General features: G+C 40.2%; 1 protein-coding gene across 4 annotated transcripts in view; it reads right to left on the bottom strand.

Annotated features, from left to right (window-relative positions):
• Positions 1 to 4,678: 4,678 nt before the first annotated feature.
• The window catches only part of ACSL3 (acyl-CoA synthetase long chain family member 3), a 53,744-nt gene continuing 45,615 nt past the window's right edge, over positions 4,679 to 12,807 (bottom strand). For 3 of the 4 annotated variants that reach the window (XM_055817076.1, XM_055817077.1, XM_027779495.2), the window contains exons 14-15: positions 11,153 to 11,310; positions 4,679 to 8,917 (exon numbers count right to left, since the gene is read on the bottom strand). In XM_055817076.1, the coding sequence (XP_055673051.1) occupies positions 8,754 to 8,917; positions 11,153 to 11,310 (322 nt within the window). In that variant the 3' untranslated portion in view covers positions 4,679 to 8,753. Of the gene's footprint in view, positions 8,918 to 11,152; positions 11,311 to 11,508; positions 11,703 to 12,807 lie in introns of those variants that run through there. The other variant, XM_055817078.1, reaches the window with a different exon arrangement.

The raw sequence follows: 12,807 nt of genomic DNA, 5'->3' as shown, positions 1-12,807 counted from the left end.
GGGGGGAAACACCCAAAAAAACCCCATTTCTAGAAATACTTGCCAGTCAAGATTTCCAGAAAGTATCATGCCTCCTTTGGAAGCAATCCATCGCGTCTACATCAAATATAATCCAAATTTTGTAAAACAATTAACAGAGTCAAAACATCTGTTATGGAAAAGACTGTACCACAAAGATCTGATTGGTGCGTGGTATAATGAAAAGTTACAGGCAGAAAATAGTAAATGGAAAAAATTATTTAAAAGCAAGTATCCCTTTGTACCACTGGGAAAAATCCTGGAGAAAGTCCCAACTCTCATTTTATGAAAACATTAGGAAAACCACTGCAAAACACATTATCAATGGCACATTGATGAATATAGACAGAAACAAATACAAAACAAGCAGACTGGGGTACTGGAGAGCATGTTAGGCCAGGGAAACTTTTCTGCATGCTCAGTGGAAACACCGTCATTGCGACTGGAAGGACAACTCCACCTGAGCAGACCGAAGCCACCTATCCGGAGCCCACAGCAGCCCCGTGGGTTCAGCGTCAGAAGGAAGCCAGCCCTGGGGAGGCACTGCCCATCAGCAACACCCTGCCTGTGACAAGACCCCTCACCTGCCATTTCTGGAAAACATCCGATAATCCATTACTAGCCACGTGGAGAAATAACTACATGGGAAATATTTTCAAGGAAAGATTTGTTAAGCTTATGAAGACTTCAAATAAAAATCATAATAATAAAAAAATCTCTGAAAGAAGTATTAGCACATTTTGCTTATACCATCCTCGGTGAGATGTAAAGCAAGCAGAAAGCACCATCCTCCAGAAGGCCCATCCTGGTCTACACCAGGAAGGGACAATCCAAAAATCTTCTGGCCCTCGATCCTACCCTGTTGCAGGCCACCTACATAACATCTGCCTGTGCGTGTCAATGAGCATGAGTGCACGCGTGCCTGCAGATATCCCAGCAGAGTCACACTACGCCACAAATTTATCAGCTCTTTTTGATAAAGTTATTCTTGAAAGCCTACCTCCTCCCTTCCCCCACCTTGTTATGTGGCTCTTGTGCAACTTTGGCAAGGAGGAGGAAAGAGGATGTGATGCTGAATGGGCCAGATTGCTCATTGGCATTCTCAGTCTGCCTGGCAATTTTGTTATGCTGCTTTAGCTGGAACAGACTAAGTCCTGAATTGCAACAAAATTAAGCAAAACAGTTTCATTTCCGAGAAGCCTGGCAAAAATACCCAGTAAACATGGGTGAGATCCAGAGAAGAGAACTGATGAGACATGAAATTCTTACCGAGTTTTAGCAACTGGTTTCCTTACAGCTTGTTAAGCATCCAGACCCTTCCAGCTACCCTGAAGAATGGAAACCTCTACTTTCCAAGTCATCCTTAACGCATTTAACCTTTAAAAACAACTATAGATACATATGGTACTAGGAAAGGTAACAAAATTTGCGAGTTTGCAGCAAGATCCATGATGCAAGTCTTAGAAAAAACTGAAGTGCACCTGATCCGCACAGAGAAATCTCTGAATCAAAGTCTGCACTAAGCAGCTAAGCATCCAGGAATTTTTACCAGGTTGGGATACAGGGAGTTTTATGGCAACTTGATACAATAGACACTCTCTTTGGCTATTAATATTTTCATATTTCAAAATTATGCTACTTTCTCCACCACCCTCTCTAGGAGCCAGAAGTAGCAGAAACCCTACAGAAACATAAGGATCTGTCGAGATCTTGCCATTTCAGAAGGATTAAGGACACTACCCACCAGGCCTGTTGCCAAACACTGTTACTGTGATTGCGTATCGATGAAACCCATATGAATTTTTCCATTAAAACCATTTATGTTCATAAAGTTGTCTCTCAATTATCTGGAAATAATTTAAAAAATAAAATCCAAGCCCACCACTAATAGGAAGTATTACAGTCTTAGATGAAAAAAATAAAACTGAGCACACACTTGCCATAAAGTGGGAAAGGGCATATCGCAATACATGGGTATTCAGGGGCCAGGGATTAAAGTGTGGCATGTGGCTTTTTCCTGCTATTGCACTTGGCAGTGCTGCATAACCCTGAAATCTGAAATAAACCACCTTTTTGGTATCACATGCACAGAATATTTTGTTATAGAGGAATGCACCACTCCTTCAGGTACGCGTGTTCACAGCAAAACTTAACCCACCCGCCCAGCAACAAAACAGTGTTTGCTTTCCTACCAGTCAGCTCGTACTGGGCGACACACAGCAGCCTGGGGATGCCCTTCTGGGACCACATACATGCACATACAGGCGGTCCAACGCCCAACCCTGCGGGAAGGTCTTTACATTAGGTAGGCAGTTAAAGCCAAGCAGTGGTTTCCATGTAAAGCAGGAATGAAGCGCTGAAATACTTGGTTTAAAGCATTCTATGATGAGATTAGGGATTCCAATCTTACAGACGCTACTTGCTGAAAGTTAACTTAGTAGCTTCAACAGAGAAAGCATTTATAACTAACTCTCTGAAATGTGATCTACCCGCACCTGCTGTCCCTCCAGCCACAGCAGCTGGATCCCACCCGGACAGGCATGGGCACGTGCCCACCACCGTCAGCTCTGGCCCTGAAGTTTGGCTTGGGATATGCAAAAGCTGTCCCTCCTGGGAACTTTTAGTAATTTCCCAATTCTCGCTGGCACCTCAAAAGGCAGATGGAAAACTACTCAACCCTTTCATCCTGAAAAAGCAGCATTTCCACCGCTGGCTCCCCAGCACAAAGAAAAGGCATATCCATCATCTGTTCCCCTAGCTTGCCAAGTGCAGACATCCATTCTATACGTACGATTTCCAGGGAAAGACAGTGGTAATTTTCCACGCCATTCACCATCTGCTCTCGCCTGCAGAACTGTTGACACGGGAGGGCAGGCAGCGTTGCCTCACCTGCCGCAGCTGCCCGGGACCCCCAGCTACAGCCCCCCACCCCGGGAAGAGCGAGGCTGTTTCTGAACCGTTGCCCTGCGATGGCACCCAAGACCAAGTCCAGCCGTGCCAGCGTAGCACAGGCATCGTTCTTGGTTTACCTCTTACTGCCAAGGCAGAAATTGTGTATACACAAAAATATTAAATTTTTAAAAATATTATTCTTAAGTATTAAAATTTTATAATTTTTTACAAACCACTCACTTTTCCAGCTACTTGCATATTCCCTTTCCCTGCTGTCCCCTAGATTTTTCTGGTGTAGACAACGATAGCAACTCATCACTTCAATGTTTTTATTTGTAATTTTATTGTATCTATTATTCTGGATCCTATGCCTCTCTGATGGCTTTCTTAACATAACATTTTCTGAAAACTAAGGCTCCTAAAATGGTTACATGTTTATCCTTTCTGAAATTAGTTGCTATAATAAATTACCTACTACAATAGCTCGGAACTTGTTTACTTCTCTTTATTTTACTAAGGAGACACCTAAAGGCATTTTAGAAGCTGTGGATGCCTAAGGGGAAAAAACTCCACGAACAGACAAAAAAAAAAATCAATTAAAGCGTGTCATATTATCCTAAATGAATTTGAAATAGAAAGTTTTCAGTCTTAGAAACACCCAGTATTTTTGAAGGGAAGAAACAAAAAACTACTTTGAACGTAGCTGAAAATCAGGAGGAAGCTGGAGCTTTCTCATGGCTGATGAAAGGGTTAAAAATCAAGATCAGCTATACAGCGGGGAAGGCTTGACATTTAGCCAGCACTACTGACCCCAGGCATCTGGGGACCTGGCAATAAAGACCCTCAAAAACACAAAAAGAGGATCTCAATAGATCTGTTGAGATGCCTCCAGGATGGCTGGTTACCAGCAAGGGGGTTGCAAGCTTGTAGTCAAAACCTTGAAGCACCCAAGATCTTTTAAGTTGCCAGCATCTAACTTGTCTTTGGGATCTGACCCTTCAAGCCCATAAACTTAAAAAAAAAATTAAACACCAAATGTAAGTCCTAGTGCACCTGGACAGTAAAAAAACATGGCAGAAGCTTATAGCTTTACATATGGCATTATCATAGCTGGTGCTCTTAACGGGTAAATGACAAATCATATGCAAATAAAAGATAAAGCAGGATGGTAACCTTCCTGTAGTGGAAAACCAGGCTGACCTGACAACCAACGCTCCTGCATTCATCTTGGAACCGTTACATTTATTTTGACTATTTGACAAGACTGGAAGAATAGTTTCAAAAAACACGAGCTGGCTGAATTCCCACTGTCTTCCGTAACATTTCTACTCCTGCATCAGTGAGCCTTGCACAGAAGGGCGATTACTACCCAGTCCAGATACACAAACTCACTACCAACAATATTACCTACAGAAAAAGACACCAGTGACATTTTTACCGCACAAACGGCCGAGTAGCCCCCCAGAATGTTCACCACCTGCAAAGCACAAACACATGGCTACTGACACAGGGCACTGACAAGATGCCAAACACCAGCAGCAGGAGAATGGAACCTTCTGCAAAAGGTTACCAGCGAGGTGAGGCAGGGAGCAAAACAAAAGGATACGCCTAGCACCAAACAGGTTTCCCTGGCAATGCAGCAATTTGAACTACCCTAACCCTCTACCCTCCTTGAACAGTGGGATTTACGTGCACTAATTTACAATGGCAACTGATCTAGAACTCAGATAAAAATAAAACGCTGCTTAAAAAAACTGGACGCATGGGGCCCAATTTGTGAAATTAATTTTATTTTTGAAATATGATATCCAATTACAAATAAATAATTCATACAATAAAACTCAATTAGGATATACAATGTTCAGGCAGTTCATAGCAACAACCAAGATCACATCGAAAATGAGTTTACATTAAATAACCAATTACAATAATATACAACTGGTCATTCAATTAACGTTTCAGCCTGGTCCACGGTGTATGCAAGTTGGAGATTGTTTCTCTTACCAGTAAAGAAATAGATGTTCACTGTTTTATACCCAGTCCAAAGTAGTTAATACATCACATTAATAAAAATTAAAAACGCTGCGTTGCATCACCTTAATGTAGTTTCAGTACAGAATAAAAGCTTGTGATTTTTAGCTGGATAAAGGTTATTACAAAGGACTCTTGCGTCCCGTAGTAATTTCTGTATAAAGTTACAAGTTTTATAGGACGTTTTTGATGTATGGTTTCAATTCCATACCCTTGTCCGCATCCTATCTATAAAACCAGTAGGCCATAGGTGTATGCATTATGTTCTTAGTTTCAGCTGTACGTTGTTTTTTGCTTTTGTTTCAGGGAGAAATATTTTACTGCTAAGATACAGCTTCCCCTTGAGGCATGGTCCTGCTTGTGTGCGAACTGCAGTAGCAGCAGCAGTAAACCTGCAAGGTCTTTTCTGACATGTGATTTTTAAATGTCCCCACCTGCTCCAGAAACACTGCTCTCTGCAAAGAACACTTACATCATCTAGATTGAACTTAGCCTGAAGTCCTGAAATATTTTTAAATAACTGTGGAAATTTAAAGGAGATTCACAGCATCCTTGGAATTTCTCGGTCAGTCGCTGTTTATATAACGAAATATGTAAATTTTCACAACGGAATACATAGTTACAATTTCTGATGATTCAGTCCTGGGAAATTTATATTTACAAAAGCTTTGTTAAAAATCCCCTCTTTTGGGGGGCCCCTCAGATGAGATATATGCCCCTTGTTCTTAGTTTGAACTCAGAAAGACTATTTAAAAGTTCCGGCTTTTTACATTACAAAATCCCCCACGTGACAGAGACCATTACTTCCAACCATGCACTCTTCCTAATTTACCCTACAGCTGCCCACAGCCTCTGGGACACACGCAATACATTCCAGCAGGTACTTCTGTTGTTCTTGTTACACTGGGCATGGGAAGACACACACAAAAAAAAAGAAAACAAAAAAGGAGCGAGACTAGGTACATTCCTGGCTGGCATGTAGCACATCTACACAGGGTTTCAAACCTCCCTGATGCTGTTTTTCTGCTCAGCAATGCAAGAACACAAGGTGAGAAGACGGTGGCAGCCAAAAGTATCTGACAGGCATAGCAGCCCACAGGAGTACGACTGCCGGAGCAAGGAAGCCCTACATCTGAGCAGCAGCTGTGACTTACCATCCCATAACAGCCCTGGGCAATTAACGAGAAGCACGGGCACCCATGGGACAAGCGGCCTCAACGGGATGCGGAAGCACTCAACCTAGCAGTATTAAAAGTCTGTCTTTTGTTATAAATCAAAAGAAAACACATACTCATCACAAATATTTTAAGCCCATACAAGTATTGTAAATGTCTATCTCCAATGCTGAGATTAAAATTAATGAACTGCTGTATTTTCACATTTGGAAGAAGAAATAAATGTCCACAATGAATATGACTGCTGAAGTAGGAGGAACTATATATTTATCAACTTCCATTTTAAATATAAAAACCGAACTGCAAAATGAAACGTACAGTTAGACTGTAACGCAATCCTGTGACTGGATTAGAGGAAAAATCAGAACTACTGTTTCCAAACCATTTCAGAAGTTTAAATTTGTGCAACTTATCCAGAAGTGGGTTTAGACCCTTAGCAGAATAATAACTTCAGATTTCTCCTGAATTAACCAAAAGCAGATTTTCTTAAATCTGCTGCACAATGCACCAAGTGATATACATAGTACTTCAGCAACTAGTTAGTTTTCACTGAAAATCACACAAATACTTGAACAAAGTACATCCTGTGCTGACTGCCAGCTATTTAAGAACATGTTGATGGAGCACAGATTAAGTATTAGTAATGTCTAATATATGATCTGACATTTTCCTACAGACTTGGCAATTTCCACATTCAGATTCTTCATTTTCCAACATTAGTCTTATCTCTACTGGCCAGAAGGTTTTAATTTATGATCTAGATATCTATAGGCATTAATCTCATAAAAGTGGTTTGATTTCTTTTTGTTGCTTACATTTCCATTTGACTAGTTACACCAAATTCTCCAAAAAGGTAACAGTTTTTCATAGGCAGCAGTGGGGGAAATCCACCAATAGTGCGAGAGATGGTAACGTCACAAAATACAGCACAAACCTTCTCACCATTTCATCAAAGCTAAAGTACAGGGAACCTACTTGATAAGTTTCAACTCCTATGAAACTGCTTTTCACAAACAGGGAAGTGTTAACTTAGTTTAAAAAACCCTCCAAAATATTATTTGAGAATTTGTGTATCATCTCCCAAAACTCCCACGTCACAAACGCTAACAGCAGGAACTCTGCCCCAAACACTTCTGCCATTCAGAATTGCTAGACGCTACCACAGTAGGGTACTACAGCAAGCATCAGACCTCAATTTTTGTAGTACTGTGATACACATGAGGGAATAATCTCTAAACTAAAGCTATTAAAATATTTGCTCCATCACAAAGTTGACTGATGTATGCATTTTCACATTCTCATGTAACTGGTTAAAACAGTCTTTCCAGAAATATTTTGAAAATAGATTTCACATCTGAAAGATCAAAACACTCTCACTGAAGAAAAGATCCCCCATAGCTCTTCAAACAATATTCACATATCTATAGTAGATCAGAAATTGAGACTCCTTCCCAAAAAGTAAGAACTGGGTGTAACAAACCAAGCAACTTTAACTCTGGCCGACAAATACTTCAAATATCTGTTTTTTAAACCAAAAAATGCTAAACAAAAAAACCCACAGAATTAAAGGGAGATTTTTAACGGCACAAAGGGCAGCTAGGCACCAAGTGAGCTGAGAACATAACTGTCATTATGTCTTTAAAAATCCCCCCAAGTAAGATTTGGGTTGTAGCTAGGGCAGAAGAGGGGTCTCACCAGACTTTCACAAGCAATGAAAGAGGAAACCCAGTGTAATGTCCAAACCTAATGAGAAAACACTGAAGTTGTTGCAGTCCCTCTGCTAAAAGGACACTGTTAAATGTACAAAGTTTTAAGTGAAATTAATGCTGAGAGCTCTTACTAGCTCTATACAATTCTAATGGATAAAACTGTCATGAGCTATTTAAAAAAGGAGTTTCTGTATTTGAAAGATTCTTCTTACATTTAGCTTTTGCTGTGTCAATAGCATCTTATGTATTAAACAAGCTTTAACTAACACCTGCAAATGTACCTGCCTTTATGCAGAGCTGTGCCACGACCATCTTTTCACTTTCAGATAAAAACAAAAAGTAACCATTAGGCACATATTGAAGGTGTGTTACACGACCTGGAATGTCAAAACATTTTTTTTCCCTCAGATTTACACAGGAAAAATAGCACAGCAGCAAATAACCTGGTGCTCCGTTCAACAACGATCTCGTTACAAGCATTTTCAATGTACATAATGTCACAACATCAATACCTTCTTAACTTTAAATAATTAGGTAAAAAAAGGCCCCAGTATAACCATTTCTTATATAGCCAAGTTCTCTCTATATACATCCAAATTTTAAAGATACAAATAAAACATTATACAGGATTTATAAATGTTTAAAAACTTGAGGCTTCAGAATCATGGCTTCCCAAAAAGACCCGGGAAAATCCACAGACTGACAAGGTAGCAAAGAAAACTGGAAAAAAGGAGACAGACACAAGTTTGCTGCCATAACATTTTACTAAACTTGCCAGTCATCATGGTGATGTTATCAGAAATAACAGTTTAAGCTGCAAATGAGGAATGGTGGTTTTCTGTGTTGATCTCAAGTGTCGAGACAGGCAATTCAAGTATTTCCTATTTGATCCAAGCTCATTGTAGCAAAGTGGTGCAGAAAAAAAGAATTATTTTACGTTTTTTCCATACATTCGATCAATGTCCATTTGATAGTATGCCGTAAGCTCTTTGCGTTTTAGTTTGAACGCATCTGTCACAAGACCAGTCTCAGGGGTCCAAGGATCAGGGCTCAAACGAATTTTTACTGGTATTTCAAACTTCTCCAGATTAGCTGTAAAAATAAACATTTTTAATACAAAACTTAAACATAACCGGTTTTCTACAATTAAGCATACAAGTACAAACTGTATTCTCACACAGAAAAGTGTGAACCAAGAAATGCACCCCAAAACCCCCACGGTTAGCTTTGAAAACCTGTGTGGTCACGAGCAGAGGGACAGCATCCACCAGTAACTGTGCTCCAGTCTACACAGAAATCCTGAAATCACTCCCAGCTTTTTAGGAACAGTTAAAGTTAGGTACCCAACTTCAGGAAAGCCTCAGTGCATGGAAGTGACATCCCCAAAATACACACTGTTGTAGCCCTGTTATGATACTCATCTTCTGAGATAGAATCTTAAAATTCATATTCTGTAAGCCTGAAAAAACGAGGGTGGGGGTGTGTTGTGTTTTTTCCTGATAGCCCTAAACTGTTCAAGGAAAGCAAGCTCATACAGTGGCTGTTCTCCTTACTGAAACAGCACGGTGCTCTGCATGTGACACCTTGAGCACAAAATGCTGTACCACTTGCAGGAGCTCCTCCTATGGTTTCAGATGCAAGAAGAAAAAAAACCCTAAAAGCTAATCAATAGATGGGCAATATTAACACAAATATCTACTTTCAGGTTAGATAAAAATTTTCAAATCCACAAATGTATAATTACCCTGGGCAATTTTTAGAGCTTCCTATGCCTTTTACTCCCCTTGATATTAAATCACTGGGTTTGGGTTGTGGGGGTTTTTTTGCAATTTAGTACTAAAAATCATAATATTACTTTGAAAGTAAAGGCTATGATACTAAAGTGAAAAACAAAAGCAAATATATGATAACAACAAAATGTGTAGAAGTGCCTCAGGATCAAATCAAGTATTAGTTTTATCCATTTTAACAACATATTTAATTCTCTTTAAAATAGTGCTGCACAAAAAAAACCAGAAGGAAAGCAAGCACTCTCCACCACAGCACTTCTTAGAATGACTTTGCCTGTATGTTCCATGCAGATGAAAAAAAAAAAAATGGAGATGTGGGGCAAGGAAAAAAAAAAAAAAAGTCTGCTGCAGTATTGAGACTGTACTCATTGTAACAGCATGCTCCTGCAACAGAAGTATGCAAGTATACATCATAAGAGTTTCATATAATCACAAGTAATGTGGAGAAGTGAAGGTTAACAAGACAAAGACTGTTGGAAGCACAAAGTTATCTGTAGGAGAGATGAGGACAAACTGCAAACAGGTGCAGAAGAACATTACGATACCAAGTGATTGCAATTCATTGCAGAAAAACTTAGAAGAGAATGCATATGAAAAACAGAGTTAACATCCACAGTGACCATTTAAAAAAACATTCTGTGGTCATAAATGACTGAAAAAAAGCTCAGTGCTTCATAATAGTCAAAAGCCAAAACAAGGCAGAAATTCTTATGAAAGAGTAAACAAAGCATCACTGTGCTACTGTTTCATTCTGCACCAGAATACCTAAACAGACTACAACCAATCAGCATGGAAAAAAATACAGCTGAGGGCAAGTATAACAGACATGGGAAAAAAAATGACAACTGCTATTGTGACTGTCCACTTCTCATACAAGAGCTCAGCAGAATCAGGCTGAACTAGCAGATGGCAGGTTCTTCAGAGAGTTCTTCACACAAACTTGGCTGAGCTGTGCAACTCCGCCACAAGACAGTACGGGTACTGATACAGAGACTTTAAAATGTGACTAGAAGAGTTAATGGAAGAAAAGTCTATGGAAAATTATTAACTACAAAGACACTGCTTTTGGCTTAGGAAATCCCTCAGATGCAAGTCACTGGAAGCTAGGAGAGCCCTGTCACCTGTCATCATTTCAGCTATGCACAGGTGTGTAGCAGGTGGGACTGTATGATGCCCAACACACATATCATGGATCTACAGATGACTCGCCCCCTTTTGGGCCAGCAGCTAAGGCCAAAAAGGCGCTACAGGACATCTTAAAGAGCACCAGACACACACATCTCTACATATACGGAACTGAACTTGTTAAGTTTGACCTGTTTTTATATTCTTTCCTCAGCTAATGACCACGGTAAAAAAATGGTTACCTAAACCAGGAGGACTGACATATCTCATGTTTTGTTGTTGGTTTTCTGTATGAAAAATTCACTTCATATATGTTCTATGAAATATACATTGCTCAAGGGAAGTATTTTTAGAGTCTATGCTTATCTGTAATATGGTCCACAAGGTTCATACTCTTTACCCAGCTACTCACCTGCCATGGCAGCCTCAGCTAGCACCTTCAGTACCTCTTTTTCCATCTCAGGACTGTTGCAGATCTCTTCCCAGGTTCCTTTAAATCCTTTCTTTCGAGCTAGTTCTGCGAGCTCCTTTTGATTTGGCACAACAAATCCAATGACATAAGAATGGAAACTGAGAAGTATAGTGTACTTTAGTATAAATTGTAAAGTTAACAAGTCTTCAAAAATAACATTTCGAGTTGGGGGGTTTGTACTTTACACAGAGATATTGCTCTTAACAGTTGGCTTTTGTTCACCTGATAATCTTTCTGAAACAGCACACACGTTACCTTTGCCTGCTTAAAAATAAGTAGAAAGAGAAGCTACTTACCTTACAGCAACTGGACTGCTTCAAGGTGTGCTGTCCATATGCATATTCCACTGTGTCTCATGCTCAAAGCTTTGGGGAAGCAGTACCCATACGATGTCAATGCGCCCTGCCTCTGCTCATGTTTTGCATCCCGGTATGAAGACTGGTGTGCGGCTTCCCTACCCCAGTTTCCTCTCAACTGCAGAATCCAGTTACTGTAGAGGAGTAGAGGACTGCAGTGAAGAGGGGTTGGAGAGCAGGTTGTGGAATGAGCATATGTGCAACACATCTCAAAGAACGCCTGCTTCTGTAAGGGAAGTGACTTCTCTTTCTCTTTCAAGTGATTGGCCATACACTCACTCTACTGCTGGCAATCTCTGCCTGCTCCTGATATGCCTAGAACATACAGAGCTGTGATATCAAAGTCTTGGAAAACACTGAAGCACCGTTCACCCTGAAACAGGTATTCAAGATTTTTCAGATGGTGCAAAGCTTATGGAAAATGTGAACAGAACCTCACAGAGCAAAGAGACTCTAACAAAGCAGATCACAGAATCCGAGAGCTGAAGGCGATCTCAGTTCATTTAATTCATTCACTTGCCACCAAGCAAGGTCAGCTACACCTAACAAGTATTTGTCTAACCCGTTCTTAAACATAAGGCAAATGCTAAAGTCAACGCTTCATTATTCTTAGCATCAGTAAACTGTTCATGATGGCTATTCCTGACTCGCTCACTCTCTGCGGTTTATATCAGTTGTATTTTCATACAGCTTGATGGTCAGATGTTCCCCTCCTTTCCTCAGAAGCTCTCTATTCATTCACAGGCTGCTACTATTTTTTCCCCCTTCTCACATTTCTAGTCTTCCAGATTTCAAGTTTCTTTAGGAATTTAAGCCATGTCCTTTCCTCCCAAGTCATACATCACAGATCGCTGCCTAGACGCTCTCATTTTTCTCCTGGACTCTTGTCAAGAGGGACACCTTTTCCCAAGCGTTGCGTGTGGAACTCAGACCCTTTAATGCTTGGTAGAGCAAAAGATCATTGTACAACTTGCAGGCACCTGATTATGCCATGTTATTTACCTTCTTCTGATACTTGTTGACTCACATCAGCTCCTACAGAACTGCTACCAGCTGGTGGTCCTAGTCTTGTATTTTTACAGTTTATTTAGGTATAATTTACATTTCCTCTCTTTAAACTGACTGCTGTTTTGAAGCAGATCTCCACCTAATCAAGCTTGCTCTGAATTCTAATCCTGTGATCCACTGTACCTTTGCTCCTGTCCCACCTTAATCATCTAGAGATTTATGAAATCTTTT

The sequence above is a fragment of the Falco peregrinus genome, chromosome 12 (genome assembly GCF_023634155.1).
Source record: "Falco peregrinus isolate bFalPer1 chromosome 12, bFalPer1.pri, whole genome shotgun sequence".
In the NCBI taxonomy this organism is placed as follows: Eukaryota; Metazoa; Chordata; class Aves; order Falconiformes; family Falconidae; genus Falco; species Falco peregrinus.
This window is presented reverse-complemented; position numbering and strand designations above follow the sequence as displayed.